A 23,515-nucleotide genomic window follows, 5' to 3' on the forward strand; every position below is an offset into this window, starting at 1 on the left:
AATAATTCACAAGTACAAACTGAAAACAAAAGGCACAAAATATGAGAATTTATTAACATAGATGAGCAAGTGTTTACTTTTAAATATGTAAACAAAGAAGAGTTTGTAACATGTTACAGTTTATCATTATTTCACTCATTTGCTGGGTAATTACAAAACAAATACATTTAGCATATTAACCAATAATCCAGAAACTAGAATAAAAAGGAAACATTACAGACACAAGAATATAAAAGTTCAACACATTCAAAGCCATAACTATGAAGCTGAGAAACATTTACAAGACCTTGTTGTCATTATATGTTAAACTTCAACTATAATATACTTCACAAAACAATCCCACTCATTTTGATAACAATGTACAATGAATTTTTATTCCACTAAATATCACTTGTCAAATCCTAAAAATAAAGACTCTATATAGTACATCTTTCATGGGTCATGGTATGAATTCATTCAAAACTGATATGCTAGTCCAATTAAAAATACCTTGGGGTAGAAATTAATTTGTGATGGGAGTGCAAAGTTAGCTGTTTCACACCAGCTATTAAACATCTAACTCAATTTTCACTTCCATAGAATTAATTGGACAAGAAGACACAGTCAATAGAAAACTGTTTCTTAGGTGCTACTGTCCAGCTGGATTTTTTTTCCCCTACTGCCTTTACAGCACTTAATCTATTTAAGCACTGCAAAGTAACGTGTTAAACAATAAAGTTATTTCAAGCATTGAGCAATAGAGAAAGCTTTCAAATAAATTGCCAAATTCTTGGTTTTCAAATTAAAAGTTGTTATAAATATTTCTGGATTTTCAGGTATTTAGATGCTTCGAATAAGATTAATTATTTGGATTTCTATAAACGACACCTAGCCAAGACTGCATGGTTCTATATCTATCAGTGTAGATTAATAGTGATAACTGTTCTTAAATTATACTTTGTCTAAAAGTTGGTGACCTTTTTAAATAGGGGAACTTTGATTTTCCAATTTCTGTCAATGGTGGTGACTAGCAATTCTCTAAAATTGTTTGGTTACAAATCATTAAATTCGCTGGCCATTTAATTGAGACTGAAGTTTTCCATTTTTTGTAAGTCTGTACAGAAACCTCTCACAGAGAACTCTGACACACTGTAACAGCAGCAGTGATCCTAACTTTAGCTACGGAATAATCAGTCCATTTACATCTTCCAAACATGCCATCTTTTGCTTTTATGCAAACTTATGCCATATGATCATCTGTTTCTGATCACCTGCTTATTAGGAACTTGGCAGAGACATATCAACAATGATCAAGAAAGAATGATACAGCAGATTCAGAATACCACAAACTTATCTAAATTATTACTGGATTGTTTGCTTATGCCTATAGTAATACAGTTAATTTTAGATATGTTTTCATTGTAGATGCTTGTCAATGATAATAAAAGTGGGAGAGATTGAAAATGGCTGCCAATTTATTACCATCCTTATGACATAATTTCATGGAATCAAAATGACCCCACTGAGGCAATTGCAGATTTAGATTACAACAAAGGTAGAAAAGTCTAATTGAATAAAATGAAATAGAAATGAAAAAGAATGGCATTTATATGGATTGCATAAGAAAGAGCAGCAGCTTCAAGTTCAATTATTTTATAGAACATTATAGTTCACGCAAGACTTTCTGTTCAGAAATGTTCATGGAAAAGGCCTGGGTGGATCTACTTTTCATGCATAATTGATGTCCAGGAAAAATAACCTGCAATATTCTTTTCAATAAGTTTTCCATCTAGCAAGTTTTAACTATAAATTTCTTTGAAGTAACAAGCTGGTGAATGAGATGAAATATTATCCCTTGTTCTTCCCTGGTCAGTAGCACTCTCACAATTGACTGTGACTTCTGGTTGAAATAATTCTAAAGTCTTGCATTCTAGTTGATGCTCTAATTGATGTTAAAATACAAAGACTTAACATAAACATTTTTACAAGTTATAAATAAGATGGCCTATATTCCATTCCAAAGAAGAACCATATTGAACTTGAAACATCAACTCTGTTTCTATCTCCACAGATGCTGCCAGACCTACTCAGTTTTTCTGAAATTACTGCTCTTATGCTCCACCTAACCTTCAATCTTTGGTCATCGTTGCAATGCAAATTTTACATAGTGATCTTAATATAGGAATTGATATCAGCCTTCAGCTGATCCTTCAGCATCAGCCATTTGTGTTACAGCATACATTGTTGAATAAAGCTATTTTCAGATCATCAAATAAAGCACAATGGTAAGTACAAAGATAGATAGATTCTTTTGGATTATAAAATATGTTTCATTCTGACTATTCTGAAGGTTAATTTGAACAAAATACATTACCCTGACAAACCTTCAGTGTGACATTGCACCCATTCCTTACAAAAGTCCTGCAAAAATCTCAGGGTTATTCCACATGATGGAATGTTAGATGGTTATATGGAATATATATGTGACTGTGACTATTAACTTTAAAACAATACAGGATACTATCTACAGAAATAAAATAGTACAGATATTGGAAATCTGAGGAAAAGAAAAGTGCAAGAGAAAGTCAGCAATCTAGCAGCATCTGTGTTAAGAGATACAGATTCAGTTCTGATGAAGTTATATTAAACTCAAAACATGAACTCTGTTTCTCTATTTTACAATTGCTGCCAGACTTGATGAGTTTCTCCAGCAGTTACCTTTTTATTCCAGGATACTATATACTTATTTTCACAGAAAAAGTTGTTCTAATTTAAAGAAAACAAGAAGCTTCAGAGCACTGTAAGTCTTCTTACATGGGCTTTTTATATAATTTACCACAATAACAAGTTGAAACAACTTTGCAATTTGGGTGCCAAGTTATTTCATTCCGAATAACAAAGATCGCTTTTATAATGTACTTCCAGCAATCTCTAGCTTCAAGCTGACTGCTGATGGGTGCAAAGGCAATTATGGGACTAACAGGAAAAGCTGGTTTTTAAAAAAGTCCTATCAATACTCATGGGGAGCTAATGGATGGGTATTGATAACATTAAAACTTAACTAGCCTTTGGATGTATGGAAAAGATCCACATGTCTTTATGTATATGCACACAGGAATGCACAACATAGGTCTCCACTTTTTCTGGCCCTTGTGCCAATTGTGTGGACTGTAAATCGGTACTGGCAGTGTAATATCACACAAGTTTAGACTATTTTACTGCACAGTGTCTGATGACTTAGTACTTACTATCCTCTTTGATGATGTTGTGAGATATTGTGGTATGGGTCAGTGGGCTGTCTTCTGAGAGTGCGAGATTGGAACCAGGCCTTGGTTTAGATTCAATGATTTGAAACCTATGGTTGACAAGCAGGTGTGCAGTACTCCAGCTGATGATTAATCAGTCTGTCTAGTTTATTAATGCGGCCTCCAGGAATAAATCTGTTAATGGGCCCTCAGAGAATCACCACTTGGCTCCAAATAAACTTGCAAGCCAAAGTCCAAATGGATAGTGATATCTTGATGATAACAAGCAATGGGTCATTTTACCAAATATAGTAAACAACACAATTTTAACTGACTAGATTCTAGTAATACTTTCTTAACATCTTACAGATCCAAGTAATTTGCTCTTACCTATATACTCTTACTAGCCAAGTGGATCTCTGTACAAGGAGAATAATTGCATACTATATATTGGTCAAATAAAATATGGCTATGGATGAATTAAGTAGTTTATTGCTTTAGAGATGCTTGCATTCAATGATAGGTTTCTGCATGTAAAATGAAACAATCATCTGTCAATAACTTGCATGGTTTTAATGACTTCCTCATTCCTAAAAGCTATTCCTGTTCCATTTTAATTTCCAAAAGTGGACAAGCTGCCATACAACTAAGTAGCTGAGCGCTCCTGCTAAACAGTACTTCTCGGCCAGGCAAGTCTGAACCTGACATCAGAACCAGTTTTAACACCTCTACCCATTGCAACAATGAAACAAGCTGCATTGCCACAAGTAATAGTGGCAGCAAATTTCACGCAAAGTATCATGAGAACCACAATACAATACTGAATAGTGCTGATATACTAAAGAAACAGTCCAATAAATATAATTCAATTATACAAAGTCTTGCTTCAATACTTGGCCGTAAATACATTGACTGTGCAGTGAAATTTTAATGTAGTTTGAACACTTGAGAAAAATGCTGACCAAACCTCACCTTGAAATGTCATAACACCAGATGAGATGCAATAATATGATCTAACATTTTAAATGGATGTAATTTGTATCTGAAACCAACTGCAAAATCATGTCAGAAACATTACTGATGCTCAGCACCACAAAATTTCAAAAAAGGAATGTATTAATATGCAAGTTAAAAATACAAAAGAAAATTATACTTGCTAGTTATTTGAAATGGATCAAAATGCTGTAAAATGCTGAATAGGTCAATCAGCATCTGACACTGCAGACTTGGCTTTACCCTTTCAGACGCTGATAACTTGCTTGTATTGACTTTAATCTATCTTATTGCTCTAGTGACAATTTAACCCCACACATTACTTGTCAAGAAATTAAATTTAACTCAAGAGTTTAATTGAAATCATGGAAAACTTGATGTCTTATGTTGATGGCGAGGTGATTTATATTAGGCATACTTTTATTGGGCGGTTTTTTAAAAACTACTCCACTTGAATATGGAAAATTTTCATTTAATAATAACTAAAAAAATCCATTTTCATTTCAATTGAAATTTATCATTCCCATTGAATTAATTAACAATTATGATTACTCAAGAACATATAAAATAGATTCACAAATACATTTGAAAATTATCTACAAAGACTTGAATATATTGTAAATAATAGTAAACTGTATAAGCTTATTTTGTAATAGTTTGTGCAAAAGTAGCTAACTTTTATATAATTATTACTAATGAGCGTCTCCAGCAAATCATTAACTGTCTGTATTAAATGTATTAGCTCGACTGTGCACCAATGTCTGCAATACAACTTATCTCCAAAATGACAATAGACATTTCTGCACTGGTCAGAAGCAGTATCAAATATGGCTCTTATAAAAAAAACACTGTAAAAAAAATACTTCAATCAGCTGGTCAACTTGGATGTATATTTTCCAAATTTCAAGAATTTTTTTTGTAAATGCATACATTTCAGTAGCTTATTCAACAATCTAATTTGTGCAAGAATCTCATTTATTCCATGAAATAAATCTGTAGTATTTGTAATTCCCATGAAAAAGTGGTAGCATTCCTTTGTATTCCTGCAGTGTTTTGGGATTTGTCATTGGCAGATTTCCAGAAAATGTATGTCTGAGAAAAACATGCCACAATATGGAGTTGGAAAAATTGACACACAAGTATTTTTCAACCAAGGAGAAGGTAAAATTAAGTTATTTAGTGGGAAATCTGCTCAGTTTTCACAGCAGGCAAAGCTTGGATATGTTACCTACAAGTTCAATTTCTCCAAACCAATTAAAGCAAATCTTGAAGCAATGTGCCTTAAGATTGTGTTGATAAACTATTGAAACATGTTATTTATTGAATAGGAATCTAATCTATTTTTGAAGTACACATTTAGATCTCACAAATTGTTCAACATTGGCAATGCAAATATTGATGGGCTGGCAGACTGACATGCTGTGAGTATTAAGCTGCTACAATACATGCTGTTCAAAATACACAAGAACATTTATGCATTTTCTATGTTATCTTACAAGAAAGATCCCAAAAAGGATTATAGATATCAAAAGAAGTGATATGGACAAGGCCATTAACTCCTCATAAATTTAACAATGGAATTTGCCAAATCATGATAGTGGAAATGGTTTCATCTTGACGCTGCTGTTTGGACTTCTTGTTCAGTCGTTTATGTCCCTGACCTCCAGACATGACCAATACAGAACTCATCTTCATCTTCTTTGTCCTTTCACTGTCACTGTTTTTAGCTTTACTTGAGAGACTAGGGTCATTCAAGAACTCATAGATTGTGCTGTCCTCAGGGCCATGTTCCAGTGAACTGGACTGATGAGAACAGGTCAGAGATCCTGTAGATGAAGATATACTGCTGTGTTGGACAACAGATATTGAGTTATCTCCAAGCCAAACTCCTTTGTCTTTGTTAGGTGCACATGAAGAGCTCGAGTATTCCGCTTGAGAGCCAACATGACCAGTCTTTTCTCCATCTTTACCTTCCAGCGGAGGTGACAGACTTTTAAGTGACGGATATTTGTTCGTCATCGTGGCAGTGGCTGTAGCCATAGTGAGAAATCTGACTGGACCACAGTGTGCATGGTAGGACACCATTCCCCTTCCTGATTGTGGAGAGAAGCAATATATGTCAAGTTTCAAAGCGAGTAAAATGCTTCGACAGTAATCCAAAATAGCACAGAATTTTAGGTTAATTGATACCCATAAAAAGAAAGCAGATCAACACTTGTTGAAAAAGTAATAATGTAAGGTAGCAGCACTAATAGATCTGCTTGATTCATATGTGAGTTAGGTACAGAGAGGGAGAGAGAAAGAGAAAGAGTTTTATTTTGTCCTTGTTTTATAAAAACAAGGTTGACATGCTTTGAAGCAATGTTGTCTAACAAAACACTTAGTTGAAAATCATAACATTTTCATGTTAAACAAATTTATTTTCCATCTCAGCTGTAAAGCACTGTATTCATGAAGCTATCAACTCCGAACATTGTTCCCCAGAAACGAGAGTAAGTAAAAAGTGAATGAGTTGAATATTGTATCCCATTAGTGACAATTATCCTAAACAGTAGAACATCTTTGATTGTATACTTTGTTGTACAATTTGCATGGCTTACATACCACAGTTTACTTGTACCACAACATACTGACAAAATGGGAACAAACAAGACAGCGAGAAGTCTTCATTATGTGCGGACATTCCAGAAACATGGACAAAATATAAAATAAATAGTAACTACTGCATAGGAAAAGGTCACAGATGTGAAGATGCAACATTCATAGCAGTCAGAAAATCTACACAGACAAATTGAATGTGATTAATTCAAATTAATTGATACACTGTTACAAATGATACTAAAGTTCTTTTATGCCCTTTAGCAATTTAGTTAACTCCATCTCATCAGTTATTTAAACAGAAAACAAAATTATTTTGAAAAACTCCTAAACACAATATCCTATTGAGCAAAGGTTTAGCTTAGGTCTAAAGAGTTTTGATCAAAATCATCATTGAGATCTTTTCTAATGAATCTTAAGCAGATAACAATCACTCTCTGCTATTACTCTAATTTTCGAAAAAATAAATGACTTCTTTACAAGTTTTCTTAGAACCATACAGTACAGAAGAGGCCCTTTGGCCCAACAAGTCTCTACCATCAAAAATATACTATTACCTACATTAGATCACCTTTCCTGTTCTAGGGCCATATGACACTTCATGGACTCATTCAAGATTTTGAGGCTCCTCCCACCTTAACTGCTGTTCCAAGCAGTGCATTCCAGATCCCTATCACCCTCTGGGTGAAAACAAATTTTCCTCAAATGCCGTCTTAAACATTCTGCCTTCCACTTTAAAATTATGCCCCTTCCAAAAACTCAATCTTATACAGCTCAGTCAGGTGCCCTCTCAATCTTCTCTGTTTCAAAGAAAGCTACCTGAGCTTATCCAGCCTGTCTTCTTGGCTGAAGTGCACCATCCCAGGCAACATTCTGGTGAATCTCCTTCCCACCCTCTTCAGTACAATCACACCTTCCTATAGTGTGGCGACCAGAACTACACATGGCACTCCAGCTGTGGCCTAACCAAAGTTCTGTACAGAACTGTAGATGCTCTCCCTGCTCTTATAATCCAAGCCATGATTGATAAAGGCAAGTGTCCTGCATGCCTTCTTAACTACATTATTAACCTATTCTTCTATTCCTCGGAGGTTCCTAATGTCTTGCCGTTCACTGAGTACTCCCTTGTCTTGTTCCTTCTTCCAAACTGCACCACCTCACATTTACCAGGATTAAATTCCATTGCCATTGATCTGCCCATCTGTCCAATTTATATCTTCTTGTGATCTAACACCTTCCTCTTCATTGGCAACAACCCAGCCAATCTTAGTGTCATCCCCAAACTTATCATCCCTCCTACACTCTCATCTACATCACTTATGAATATCACAAAAAATAAGGGACCCAGCACTGATTCCTTTGGCACATCAGGCTTCAGTCAACCAACCAGCCTTTTATCATCACCTTCTGCCTCCTATCACGAAGCCAATTTCGGATCCACCTTGCCAAGTTAACCTGGACCCAATGAGCTTTCACTTTGTTTATCAGTTTCCCAAGTGAAAGCTTATTGAAGACCTTGCAGAAATTTAAATAAACTACATCAACTGCCGTACTCTCATTCAAAGACTTGGTCACTTGGTTTTGTAGCGAAGTAACATGTGCTGCTTGACTGTGAAGCATTATTTCTGAGTAAAATGATTATTTCCCAACTTTTCATGCAAAGTTGCCCGATGTCATAAGAACATTCCATTTTGTATTAAGTAAAACTAGGGAACAAAAACAAAACCTTCAAATATTTAGAAATTGATTGTCAACTTACATGTTTGCGAAGGAAAACTTGGAAGACTGAAGTTTCTAAAATGCGAGAAGCTATCATATGGCTTTTTTTTTTAGAAATTAGGTCACAAACACAGGGGTGGCAGTAAACCTTTGTAAACCCACACAGAAGCTGAGGGATATGAGAAATGATAATGAACAGGGGACACTAATCATCATGAGAAGGAAAACAGAAATGAAAAGACAAAGGTTCCCCAGGCAGTAAAAAGAAATACAGTACGGACAATAAAAATGATTGGAAGGGACTGATATGTTATCTTTTGACATGAGGCGCCATGTGAAGGTAGAATGCTGGAAACAAGCTCAAACTATTAGCACTTGTGAGCACACCTGGTTGAAAGAAAATGTTGCACCAATAGGTGGGATCACAAACAACCAATAGTTTTGAATCTATGTACTACGGGTGAAAACATTGAGGATTATAGGGATCTTGCATTCATGGATGAGGTCTCCACATCTTTGTCTGGTGAAGCAGCTAAACAATTATTCTAAGAGACAGAATCAGTGCAACCACTGATGGTGGCAGGTAGCACAATGCGGATTGCATATTTTGAAACTGGACAGATAGGAAAAGAGTAATAAGCATACTGTGTATCGTAGTTTGTTGTTAAAATATTTAGTGTATTATGAATTGTTAGATTTTGGATACTGCTTTGGAAAACTCATCCCTTTGTTTCATCCTTTACAGAAGAGCTATTCTAAACACAAAGTTTATAAGGTTGTTATTTATGGCACTGTCACTTAACAGAAACATAGGAACCAAGTGGCGTGGAACTAGGCAGCAGCTAATTGGCCCATCTTCATTATTCAATAATATCATTTAACAGAGTAAAATGGAGGAATAAGAGGGTCATGTGACCTCTGCCTAACAATGAGTTGGGCTACTTTGATTGGAAAAGCTGAAAGGGATGGGATGGTTGGGGTTGGGGTGTTGTTTCATTAGGAAGATATAACAAGAATTTCAATCTGGCAACTGGGACATTAGGAAGAGCACTTGTGGTGACTTTGAGGAGACTGTTAGTATCTAATGAGGGTTTTTACGGAGCCAACAAGAATGTGAAACACAGGTGAATTTACTAGGCAGGTTGGGAATTTTGATTTCCCTATGCAGGCTGACATGCAGCATCTTGAAAATTACACTTACCTATTCATACTGGAATATATTTAAATACCATGAATATTTATTAACATTAAACTGTTTTCAATAATGTTCTATTTATTCACAAACACAATCATTTTGTGCAATTGTGTGTAATGTCAGCGGGATTCCTAGTTTAAAGTTAATTCAAAAAGGAGGGAAGGAGGAGGATGAACTCTTACACGGAGGCCTCATGACAGGAAGGGATGAGTTTTTGGTGAAGGAGAGTGATGGAGTGTGTTTGGGGGCATGGAGAATTGGAAGACAGATCTGGGGAAGGACAGATGATAGGGTTGACAGCATGAAGCAATGAACGGGCAAGAGGAGGTGGGGATGGTGATATTGAACGCAGTCTGTCAAGGAAAGAAAAGGAGGGTGTTGTCAGTACTGACCAAGTTTATGTCCACTTCAGGGTCTTAGCTGGTAGTGTCATACATTAGGGCTGAAATTTCACCTACAACATTTCAAACATCCCAGTTATGATTACTCTCAGGCAATTGTCTGTAGCTGCTTATTCTTGAAGTCCTATTGCTTTTGCTCGCATTTACTATTTTGTTGAGATTAGCATTATCAAACTGTGTGGCAGTATATTGCCACACCCACACTCTGAATTTTGATTTGCATAAATTGCAACAGGGTTTCCTTCTCCTGGGTTATCATCTAAAAATCTCAGCACATCCTTTTCTGAAATGTTCCTAAATGCAATTGTTCTTCCAAATATTTTTGCAGTATTTCTATATGCAATTTTGGATTCATTTTTAATGAAGCGTTGCATACATATCGATACATATACACTAGTGACACTAATAAAGCTTCCAGAAAATCATAAAGTATGTTCTGATAATGATTGTTTCGCAATTCAAGGCACAAAGTTATGAATCAGCTAATACAAGTAGTACTGCAAGGAGTGGCTGGATGTACTCCAATGCCATATTGATTGCTTCAGGATACAATTACTTCCTCTTTAATACCACAGTCCTCCAGGGGTCATTTCATTTCTGTCAGGACTAGATTTCAGAAGTATTCAGCTAACTCCATACTTTCTATAATCTAAAAAAGAAAGGTGACCTATTTGACTGAAGTTTCCTTATCCACGCTGTTCTTTGTGATCTTCATAAAAAGAAAAATCATCAATTTCCCCTTAAATATTATGGCCAACATTAAATTTATCTTCGCCCAATCTTCAGCATCCTTCAGTCCAAAAAGCATTTGTTTCTACCATCCAGAAGACACATTATCCCAAATTTAATGTCAGCTTGTCACTCCCTTACCCATAATGCACCTTCCCTCGTGAAAATTTACTATTCAGCTTATGCTAAGAAAGGTAATCACTCACACTCTTCAAGATACATTGTTATTACCTTTACATCAGCATTTCCTAAAGGTTTATGGAAATGGAGCAATTACTTAGAATGTCAAAATGGCTGCTGCCTCCTATGTGCAGATGAGGCCAGTGATGTTAGCAGGCCATGGTATGCTTCAGAATGTGTTGACGCTTTGCAGCACACACACTGATGTCAGCAGCACATGTTTGCACATGTACAGACTGCCCTGCCCTGCCCTGCATTAAAAAACATTTTGCTTTGGCCACTTCCTCTTGGCATCTTTCACTGTTGCAACATTCTGTAGTCTCCTACTCACACATTTACAAACTTACCACTGAGGGATAAAAGCAACACCCGAATATGGTTTTTGTGAATATGGTCTCACTTTATGGCCTCTAATTGTACCTTCTAACATTAGGATAACCTTGCTGCTTCATGTTACACTCCCTCTGAGCCCTTTGGGCCAATTCAGTCCAGGGCATAGTCACAGGCAGAAGTGCCAGTTGGTTCCTCGGGCTGTCTATCTTGTTACATTCTGACAGTTATTTATCCAGTTTGCTGAATATCTAAATTACTCAGCCCCTTCAAGGTAGCAATATTAGTAAAATATATTTCTTAAATTTTATATTGTGGGCGGCACGGTGGCACAGTGGTTAGCACTGCTGCCTCACAGCGCCTGAGACCCGGGTTCAATTCCCGCCTCAGGCGACTGACTGTGTGGAGTTTGCACGTTCTCCCCGTGTCTGCGTGGGTTTCCTCCGGGTGCTCCGGTTTCCTCCCACAGTCCAAAGATGTGCGGGTCAGGTGAATTGGCCATGCTAAATTGCCCATAGTGTTAGGTAAGGGGCAAATGTAGGGGTATGGGTGGGTTTCGCTTCGGCGGGTCGGTGTGGACTTGTTGGGCCGAAGGGCCTGTTTCCACACTGTAAGTAATCTAATCTAATCTAAGTAACATGTGGCAGTCCAAATCAGACATTAAGGAGTCATTTTTAAAAATTTTGAGTCAAGTCCCTTATTTCAATGACAGTTGTATTCCAAATGGCTATTTTCATGCATACTTCAATTGACAACTATCCAGGATTTCAGATCAAAAGTCCTGAATCTTTGATTCAGCATGGTAGAAATACATTTATAATATAGAAGACAGTGGTTTAAGAAGGTGACTCACTATCAACATTCAGTATTCTTTTTGGAGTGCATGTACAATAATTTAAAATTAATCTACTTGTGCACAGAATCACTGCATAGTCATGCAACTTAGAGGAAACACAGCCAACCATCACCTTAAGTGCAATTAAGAATAGGCATTAAACCCACTTACATCCCATGAATGAATCGGAAGCTACATCATCTTCAACTTTTATAAAAAATCGGCTCCAGTCAAAGATATTCTCACCTGTAACTTTAGGTATGCCCTGCAATCGAGGAACTGGCAAAGCCACAATGATACCCAGGTTGGTTCCAACCAACAGTAGCCCATGACAGACTAGGAGACTGGTCACAGTAACCCGTTGCTGTCCTGGAATATTAGACAAAAATAAACATGCAAATATGTTAAATCAAAATAAAAACAAAATTGCAGCAGAGCCCCACTAACTACATGCTGGAAAAGCTCAGCAGGTCTGCCAGCATCTGCAGAAAGAAATCAGAGTTCACATTTCAGGTCCAGTGCCCCTTCCTCAGTACTCAAGTTGAGAACTCAAACTTGAGTTCTGAGGAAGAGTCACTGGGTCCGAAACGTGAACTCTGATTTCTCTCCACAGTTGCTGGCAGTCCTGCCGAGTTTTTCCTTCAATTTCTGTTTATGTCTCTGGTTTATAGTATCCACATTTCTTTCAGTTTTGTTTTACGCATTAACTAAAATCCTATTGTACACCATCCTAACTCTGAGCATTTTTACAAAAGAGAACAGTACATCAAAGAACCCATTGTACAATTTCCTCCTTATTTGTTGGCCTATTATGGGTGACTAAAGCTAGATTTTGTTTCATTTCTAGTCATTTTTCTTTCAGTGCTGATTCTGACTTGACAGCAGTATATGTCAGAAAGTACTTTATTAAATATAGTTAATTCAGCAACATCTTGAGGTTGTGAATGACATGGCACAAGTGCAAATTACTGGAGTGACCTTACAGCATTTCTGTATTATTGAGGCAAGATCAAGATGGCAGTACTATGGCGTACTTATCAATTCCTATTGTCTGTAGAGGCTTGTGGCCTCCCATTTTGATGGCAAACTTTTGCATCATATTTTCAGTTGAACCTCAAAAGCCACACATAGAAAATTGCAACAAACTATGATGGAAAAGGTGGTGAATGTATTAAGTAAAAATGAGGGGAAAAAAAACCCGAAAAAAAATCCAATAAACAGCTAGGAATGTGAAAACATCAAAGGTTCTAAATGATATCGCCTGCTATGAAAATCAAGTGAAAAGTCCAGTGAGGTCTTTCTCAACATTTGGAGGTGCCAGTTTTGGACTGGGGTGTACAAAGTTAAAAATCACACAACACCAGGGTATAGTTAAAAACAGCAAGAATCCATGTAAGATGATGTAAATGCTATTTTTAGAATCAGTCTGAACATTGGGACACAGACAGACTTGAACCTCACACCTTCAATGCATTATCTGAGCTGACATGGCATCTACTGTTAAAGTTCAGTTGAGAATGTAACTTTAAAAAAAGTTCTGACCCTTACATCTGAAAGAACTGAAACCAACATGGTCATTCTAAAAGCTGAGAGACTTAACAAACAATCCAGATCGTTTTCAATATATAATTTCAGTTGTATCACACTGTAAACTTTTGCTATAAATTCTGTGTCTTACAATTGTGTACTTCACAACCACCTAATGGAGTAGCGCTCTGAAAGCCAGTGCGTCCAAATAAACATGTTGGACTATAACCTGGTGTTGATTGATTTTTCACTTTCCAAACATTGGGAACAACGGTTCCATTTTTCTAACAGAATGACAGGTGTCGAAACAAGATTCTCACTGGGGAGCTGTGGGATGCCAATTAATGTTGGTCACTGCTCATTATCACCTCGATTAACACTGATTCTCATCCTATTGATTGCAGGTTCCTTCTCTCCCATGCACCAGATCGAAACTGGATGCCAAGAATTCCTGACAGAGCAGGTACCTGGGGACTCCAGCTTGCACCTCTTTCATTACAAGCTCCAGCACTAATGTACTAGGGTACACTATGTCTCGTGTCCAACAAATCCACACCATTATGGCACATTATTAATCGACTCACAGTATGTTTCTGCTTTGCCAGGTGCACTTTGGAGTGATTGACACTACTCATTGCAATGCCGCTACAATTTGAGTACGGGAACAGGTATGGCCTCACAGAATGGAAAGTACTACACTGCAGGTTTGCTTGTTTGCTCACCTTTAAAGAGAAATATCGCCTTGTGCAGCTGCCTTGCACACTAAAGGTAAACAGGACTTGCTTGACACACAGTTTCACTAGATGTGAGCTAGGTGGAATGATCACTCATTCACTATCGAATACCTGTTGCTCAACAAGCAGGCAGATTGTATTCTGGGAAAGAGGTGAATGCTCCGTTGTTTGTTTTTTTTTGCTTTCAGTGATTTTAAAGGAAAGTTTTCTTTTGTGTTGCTTGAAGGTTTCCCTGAATGTGATGGCCCCACAGTGAAGAATGATCAGATGCTGGGCTAGAGTGGGCACTGGGGAAAGATTAGCAGAAGATGGCTGTATGACGTTATGTGCATATGAACTGGTGAGGCGTGTGGCCTGGCAATTAAATGGCAAATGGGGTAGTAATGTGCTATTGTAAGTGCAAGTAAACATCAACTCTGCTGCCTTGGTGTGGTGAGAAGCATTGGTTTGCGCCCATTTGTCAACAGAAAAGGGCAATTCTGGACTGCCAATTCTTGACCAGGTATAAACTTCTCAACTGGTGCCACCAGAGACACCAATTTATTTAGAGTTTACACCATAGTGCTTTCATCCAGCTATGGTAAGTGGTAGAATTGGGTTAGCTTTGGTCGAGAGGAGCACTTTGGATTGGGGTAGATAGTTATTGAGGCTAATGTGGGATGATATTGTGAGAAAACACCATGGGGTGACACGGTGGCTCAGTGGTTAGCACTGCTGCCTCTCAACGCCAGGGACCCAGGTTCGATTCCAGCCTTAGGCGACTGTCTGTGTGGAGTTCACACATTCTCCCAGTGTCTGCATGAGGTTTCCTCCCACAATCCAAATACGTGCAGGTCAGGTGAATTGGCCGAGCTAAATTGCCAGTAGAGTTCAGGGATGTGTAGGTTAGGTGCAATAGTCAGGGGTAAAATGTAGGGGAATGGGTCTGTGTGGGTTACTCTTTGGAGGTTCAGTGTAGACTTGTTGGGCCAAATGGCCTGTTTCCACATTGTAGGGATTTTATGAGAAACACTCCATAAATGTTGGTGAAAATAACAAAATATCTGAACAGTCAGCCTAATGAAAAAGTCATCTCTTCCCAATGGCACACATGTCTAAGACCAGTAAGCAATAAGCTTAAGGCAAGGAGCAAGTGATTTAGAGAAGATATGTGAAAGAATGTTTTCATCCACAGGGAGGTTAAAATACTGAACGTTCTGTCAAAGCGGTGGGGGCAGATACTCCTGCAAAATTTAAGCAGATTGAGATGAATACTTAAAAAACAAGGGCATAGTAGGCTATGGACCAAGTGCAGGTAAATGGAATTAGAACAGTTGGGTGTTTGTCAGTTGGCAAAGACATATGGGTTCAAGGGCCTGTTTCTGTGGGTATAATTCTATGATATAGATCGCTGTTACAACTGGATGATTTCTTTTTAAGGTATGTTTTCCTTATACTCAGAGAACATCCCTGAATAATATGCTGATTAAGTCAACATCAGTGAGGAGAGGGTACTATAATCCCTAATTTAGCATAAGCAATTTCAAAGGAGATCATCTCACATATTGAAAACTTGATCTGGATTAACCAAGCAAAACAGGCAAGATTGCCAATAATAACAAAATGAAATTCAGGTCAAACAAAAATAATTGCATTTTTTAACCGAGTGGAGAAAACAATTCAAAGGAATCAGTTGTAAAAGTTTAATTCTACAGTAAGTAATTGAATGATGCAGAACACGTTATAAATGTGCCAATGCTAATCACGAGAGAGAAATTACTACCGGTGTGTTAATTAAAGTTTAACACAATTTAACAAGTAGCATAAGCTATTCCAACATTACAAACCATTTTCATTAACCTATTTCTTCTCTCTTAAGGGGCTGCAATAAAACTGTATTTCTACATAGTCCCTCAGCATTGTAAATGTTTTATTTTTAATTTGATCTAATCTTTTTTAAAAAATCTATCTTTTAGTTTTACTCTCAAGAGAAATGTGCTCCTTGGTTTTGTTTGAAATTTCTATGAGCCATTTATCCAACCTATCATCTACAATACATTGATTAATCTTGTGCTTTTATATTTGAAAGATTGCTCTTTTTCTTTTACCTTGAATAGCAGCTGCGCACATTCCAGGTAAAATGCCAACAGTTTCCAACATCAGAAAGCGAAATCCTGATACCGAAAGCTATGGAGGATCTAATTTTGAAGTACTTTCAAATACAACAATCATGTCTGAGACATTACTAACACGAATCAATATCCTCACAAAAGAGGAATAAGGCAGAATCTTCAGTTTCTCTCCCTAAATGCAAGTTGCATCGAATCTTTTGGAGGGATATCTGCTGAGAGGCCTGGCAAGATTTCTCATTGTATCTTACAAAATGCCCTTCAGTAACTACCAACCTCACCCCTCGGTGTCCACCATTCCAATTGTTTGATTCCAGCTGCATTCCCAAGATAACTTGCCACTCACAGGATATCCGCTGCAAGACTGGCATACGCTACATCCACGCTATCTTTAAAAGGTTACTATCCAGCCAGAGGAACACTGGCACTGTGAGGCTGCCCTGTTGAGTCAGAATGTTTCCAGATGATGCGCAGATACAGAACTGGCTCAAAGGTAGAAGACAGAGGGTAGTGGTGGAGGATTGTTTTTCAGAATGGAGGCTGTGACCAGTGGAATGCTGCAAGGATCGGTGCTGGTCCTCTACTTTTTGTCATTTATATAAATGATTTGGATGCGAGCATAAGAGGTTTAGTTAATAAGTTTGCAGATGACACCAAAATTGGAGAGCGAAGAGGGTTATTCTCAGATTAAAACAGGATCTTGAACAGATATGCCAATGGGCTGAGAAATGGCAGATGGAGTTTAATTCAGATAAATGCGAGGTGCTGCAAATCTTAGCAGGACTTATACACTTAATGGTAAGGTCTTAGGGTGTGTTGCTGAACAAAGAAACCTTGGAGTGCAGGTTCATAGCTCCTTGAAAATGGAGTCGCAGGTAGATAGGATAGTGAAGAAGGTGTTTGGTATGCTTTCTTTTATTGGTCAAAGTATTGAGTACAGGAGATGGGAGGTCATGTTGCGACTGTACAGGACATTGGTTAGGCCACTGTTGAAATATTGCATGTAATTCTGGTCTCCTTCCTATCGGAAAGATATTGTGAAACTTGAAAGGGTTCAGAAAAGATTCAGAAGGATGTTGCCAGGGTTGGAGGATTTGAGTTAGAGGGAAAGGCTGATCAGGCTGGGGCTGTTTTCCCTAGAGCATCCAAGGCTGAGGGGTGACCTTATAGAGGTTTACAAAATTATGAGGGGCATGGATAGGATAAATAGACAAAGTCTTTTCCCTGGGTCGGGGAGTCCAGAACTAGAGGGCATAGGTTTAGGGTGAGAGGGGCAACTTTTTCACAGAAGGTGGTACATGTATGGAATGAGCTGCCAGAGGATGTGGTGGAGGCTGGTACAATTCCAACATTTAAAAGGCATTTGTACGGGTATATGAATAGGAAGGGTTTGGAGAGATATGGGCCTGGTGCTGGCAGGTGGGACTAGATTGAGTTGAGGTATCTGGTCGACATGGACGGGTTGGACCGAAGGGTCTGTTTCCACGTTATACACCTCTAAAACTTCGTAATGTCTGTGCTGCCTACCCACTTGGGAAACCTTGCTAGGTTACCCAAAAGCTGCAGCAGTGCAGATTCGCTATGGCGATCCAGCTGCCTCATGAATACCATTGTTTGTCTGTACCCTCAACGTCTGCTGGAGATGTGCACACACTTGCACTTCATTGCCACAGTTGATCCTCAGGACTGAAGGTATGGTAACAGAGGGATGGGTTACTTGGCAAGCACCGTACCTGCCCCATCCTTGCAAGGAGACAGGGCACTGCCAGGAGGCATCTTGCCGGAGAAGGAACCACACAGGTCAATCACAAGTCTGCATGTTGGTTACACCTGCTCCCTCTCTCTGCTTCCCCTCTCTGTGCCTTGGAAGCTCAGGTCAAGAAGGGTGATGTCTCTCATATCCAGATCGGTCGCGTTGGACCCCTGTTCCAATTCTGAAGAAATCTCGCCACAGGTCACATCAGTAAGATTGATTAATTTATGTTCCTCAAATCGAATGCAAGTTAAAGTTTTCCCAATAAGAAGCTAGCTTGAATTTGGAGTAGAAATATTTTAATGCAGCATTTTATGTCCTGTGTATAATAGTCAATACAGTATTCCTGACATTGTACTCATTCAATAGAGGCAAGAACATTATTCTCATTTGTGTCAAGTGGAATTTCATGTGGCTTCTGTTTATTGTGAAAATACCGACTGGTTTGTCATGCACTTGTATCAGCTCCAAATCTAATGCATTCTCATCTTATTGTTCAAATAGTTTGGAAGATTACATAAGCAAAAGTCAGTAAAATATAAAAAATCCATCTAAACCTAATATCTGATTTCCAACAAAAACAGAAATTGCTGGAGAAACTCTGCAGGTCTGGCAGCATGCATGGAGAAAAACAGTCAACATTTTGGGTCTCAGCTCCTCTGTTTTGCCAAATTATATTCATAATATGTGTTTCAAAAAATATTTTAATACTTAATTTTTCAATGATATTGTGAAAAAAGAAGTGAATGTAAAGTATTTGCAAATTGTTGTGATTAAACTTGAAACTTTTCCATAACATAAATGCAAGCTGGTCAAGTTTTGAGAGGCTGTGTCTTCTAATGTCAATTTGAAGGATACTTTACAGTCCTGAATATCATACTGAAGCATATTATGATATAGAGCACTGCTATCTAAACAGCACTTATTTCATTGAAACATTGCAAACCACTTCAAACAATGAATTGCTTTCAAACTATGGTGATTTGTATAAACCATGGTAGCATTCTTCACCAGATACATCCACACATGCTGATTACTATTTTTCTGGTAGAAGAACAATAGTGATTGACAAGTCAACACTGGCTGGTTTGAGGGTTAGGAAGACCAAGGTGGACAGCAAAGGTAGGCACAACCTATTAGGGTTAGGTGTCCATTCTGGCCAACTACAAACCTCATCTGAAATTCCTCAGCTAACAATTCCAAACAAATTGCTGGCATCACGCCCACCAATACCTCCCTCCCCCACCTCCCCAGGCAGACCCATGCAGGAATGGAAGGAACATATGGATGGGATCAGGAGTGACAGAGGAGAATGGCATCTCACTTCCAGAAGACAGTGAATGTACTTGCCACTAAGTGTCCTGGGAGGAGGAACCTTCTAAGTTCCATTCCCAACCACAGTACCCTTGAACAAATTATCTTTGGCATTTGAGAAGAAAACAAAATCTGATTTCCTGGCTGTACCGATGGGCTGCATTTTAACTGGAACTAAGAGTCCAATGATAACCAGGAATAAGTTGTCAATTGTCAGGAAATACCCATCTGGTTCACTAATGTCCCTTAGGGAAGGAAACTGCCATTCTTACTGGTCTGGCCGACATGCTATATGGTTGACTCTTAACAGCCCACTGGGCAATTAGTGACAGGCAATAATGGTCTAGTCAGTGATGCCCTCATTCCATGAAGATTCATACAAAAAAAAACGCATGTTGAGACAAGAGCATGTTATCTGATTGGCTGTACCATTCACAGTTGATAAGGTGAATCCTGATTCAGCTAAGAGTAGCGGTATTGTGTGCAGGGAGCCATTCCCTAGCCGAGCTCCTGGGAAGCTCCTGGGAAGGAGCTCGGCTAGGGAATGGCTCCCTGCACACATGACAAAGGAAAGTCTCCCACAAATGGCTCAAAGCTTTGTTTCTAGCTAGAGTTATTGCAAAACATCAGGAGTTTTTAACCCCTGGGATGTGATTCATTTTGGGAAGAAAAATACAGAGAGTTGACAAAAGGCACAATTCCCTCAGGGGTACAAGAGCAGAGGGATCTAGAGACAGGGTATAGGTCCATAAAGCATTGAAGATGGCAGTAGAGGTTGAAAAAGTGATTAGTAAAACATACAGTATTTGTCCTAGCTTTTATTTGCAGGTACATTAAGTAGGGTTAAACATATGCAATGCAGTGCCTTGTCCTCAAATGGAGTACTATCTCCAGTTCTGGGCATTACACTTAAGCTAATGTGTGCACAATTTTTCTGAGTGGTGAAAAAAATAAATCATAAAAATGGTCCCAGGGATTAGAAAATTCAATTAAATTGACAGATTAGAGGAGTCTGGATCTGTTTTTGTGGAAAAAAAAGGAAAGTTGAAAGGACATTTGATCAAGGTGCAGAAGTACAGGAGTACAGTGAAAAGTGTATGAAGTTGCCAAATAATTGATAACAAGTGGCCCATACTTAAAGTAATTAGCAAAGAAAGAACATTTTCATGCAGCAAGTTGTTAGGATCTGAAATGCAAAAGCTTTATATGTTTGGAGGTAGAAACAATTGAGACTTCAAGAGTTAATTGGATGATTATCAGAAAAGGAAGAATACGCAGGGCTCAGTGGAGAAGTGGGGTGTGGCAATGAGTAATTTGCTCCTAAGGAGAGGTGGGGCAGGCATGATGGGACGAATGGCCTGCTTCTGTGTTGTTAGTGTGGCTGTGATTAACATGGTAATTGTGATTCGGTTGTTCATCTCAGAATAATTCATATATTGCCAATATTTATTACTCCAGTAATACTATTACAGGCTTAGAATTGTGTCTGCTGTGGTGGTTCTTGGGACAACTGTCCATGTTTCTTTGCATTTTTTCTTTCACTCATGGGACATGGACACCACTGGCTCACCAGTATTGACTGCCCGTCCCTAGGTGCTTTTGAGAAGATTGAGAAGAGTTGCCTTCTTGAATCGTTGTAGTCCATGTGCTGTCGGATGACTGACAATGCCCTTAGTGAGGTAATTCCAGAATTTTGACCCAGTGATGGTGAAGGATCAGGGGTATATTTCCAAGTCAGGATGATGAGTAGCTTGGATGGAAACCTGAAGGTGGTAGTGTTCCCACACATCTGCTGCTCTTGTCCTTCTAGATGGAAGTGGTTTTCAGTTTGGAAGGTGCTGTTTAAAAGGTGTTGGGTTAGTTTCTGTGGTATATCTTTAGATAGTACACACTATTGCTACAGAGCGTCAGCCATGGAGGGAGTGGTTGCTTGTCGATGTGGTGCCAATCAAGCAGGTTGCTTTGTCCTGAATGGTGAAAGTGAGGACTGCAGATGCTGGAGATCAGAGCTGAAAATGTGTTGCTGGAAAAGCGCAGCAGGTCAGGCAGCATCCAAGGAGCAGGAGAATCGACATTTCGGGCATGAGCCCTTCAAGAATCTGAAGAAGGGTTCATGCCCGAAACGTCGATTCTCCTGCTCCTTGGATGCTGCGTGACCTGCTGCGCTTTTCCAGCAACACATTTTCAGCTCGTCCTAAATGGTGTCAATTTCTTGAGTATTGTTGGAGCTGCACCATTCAGGCAAATGGGGAATATTCTATCTCACTTCTGACTTGTGCCTTGTAGATGGACAGGCTTTGGAGAGTCAGGAGGTGAGTTACTCACTGCAGTATTCCTAGCCTCTGACCTGCTCTTGTAGCCATTGAGTTTACATGGCAAGTCCCGTTGAATTGCTGGACAATGGTAATCCTCAGGGTGTTGATAGTAGGGGATTCAGTGATGATAAACGCCATTGAATGTCAAGGAGCAATGGTTAGATTGTTGTTTATTGGAGATGGTCATTGCCTGGAGGTTGGGTGGTACAACTGTTACTTGCCACTTGTCAGCCCAAGCCTGGATATTGTTCACATTTTGTTGCGTTGAACATGGACATAAATTGAGTTGTGAAATGGTAGCAGAGGCATTTAAGGAAATGCATAGAGCCACGAATGGGGTTGATGAACAGGGAAAATATGGGATGCTACAAAAAAACCCAATAGGCTTTCAGCCAAGGAGAAAGGTGGGAAGAGAGAGTGTCTTTCAGTGATACCTTCTGAAAAGTACAAGACCAGTAATTGACTCAACCAGGTACAAGGGATAATGAGAATATTCCATGATTGATTTCCGTGCCAACATTGAAAATGTAGCCAGCAAATTAATTGTAGAATCCTGTCAGGGCAAGTACTATACTTAAAATACATGCTTTGTGGTTCCCAAGTGAATCGCCACTTACCTGAATGATTGCATAGTTTTGAAAAAAAATCAGCTGACTTGAGTGTATCCCCAGCACCATTTCTATTGCTGTAGATCGAAGATGAACTTTATTCAATGTTACCAGCAATTTAATGCCATTTAAATTAAGGATGCCACTGCAAGGAGTGGTCAATAAAGGAAGATCCTTGCATGAGATCAGTAAACATAAATTGCTTTTACACAAATTCAAAAGAGCTGGATTTGATGTTGCAATCTAGATTGCTTCTAATATCTGTCACTAACCCACAATGGGCAGGAGATCAATAAAATAAAAACTGGAGGGAGAAACATGTGCCCTGCCTACTGGCTTGTGTCACCATTTTCACAACAGAAGTTTGTGAACTGTGCCCATTATGACCACAAGACCGGAGAGAGAGAGAGAGAGAGAGAGAGCATAAAATATTTTAAAAGCTTTATTTCTTTGTTTATTTTAAAATTAAATTTGTTGGACTAAAAATAGCTGCTACTGATCATGTGCTTTGTAAATTGGATCCAGAAACTTGAGAATGGACTAAATCTTTCAGTATTACAACTTCATATTGTGGTACTTTTATCAACTTTGAAAGGAATTGTGTAACCTCTTCTTTGGATTGCTGAACCTACCTGAATCTGACTTCACAGATACAAGAACACCTACAGGATACCTTACTCAGGATCTGACATAACAACCATCTTAGCCTGCTTGGCTCTCTCTCTTATTCCTGATGAAGGGCTTATGCTCGAAACGTCGAATTCTCTATTCCTGAGATGCTGCCTGGCCTGCTGTGCTTTGACCAGCAACACATTTGCAGATGTGAATTAATATTCATTTTTTAAAATTGTAAACTGTTTCTTTTCTTTCTTCTTTGTTGCTTGCTTGTGAAGTGTATGCAATGTGACACAAAATCACAATGTTCCAGCCACCCAGCACTACCCCCAGGTTC

At 38.6% G+C, this 23,515-nt stretch overlaps 1 protein-coding gene across 1 annotated transcript in view; it reads right to left on the reverse strand.

Annotated features, from left to right (window-relative positions):
- Positions 1–5,158: 5,158 nt before the first annotated feature.
- The window catches only part of arhgef10 (Rho guanine nucleotide exchange factor (GEF) 10), a 280,448-nt gene continuing 262,091 nt past the window's right edge, over positions 5,159–23,515 (reverse strand). The window contains exons 28-29 of the mRNA XM_060853056.1: positions 12,451–12,573; positions 5,159–6,310 (exon numbers count right to left, since the gene is read on the reverse strand). Of these exons, the coding sequence (XP_060709039.1) occupies positions 5,778–6,310; positions 12,451–12,573 (656 nt within the window). The 3' untranslated portion in view covers positions 5,159–5,777. The remainder of the gene's footprint in view (positions 6,311–12,450; positions 12,574–23,515) is intronic.

The sequence above is a fragment of the Hemiscyllium ocellatum genome, chromosome 3, assembly GCF_020745735.1.
Source record: "Hemiscyllium ocellatum isolate sHemOce1 chromosome 3, sHemOce1.pat.X.cur, whole genome shotgun sequence".
NCBI lineage: Eukaryota > Metazoa > Chordata > Chondrichthyes > Orectolobiformes > Hemiscylliidae > Hemiscyllium > Hemiscyllium ocellatum.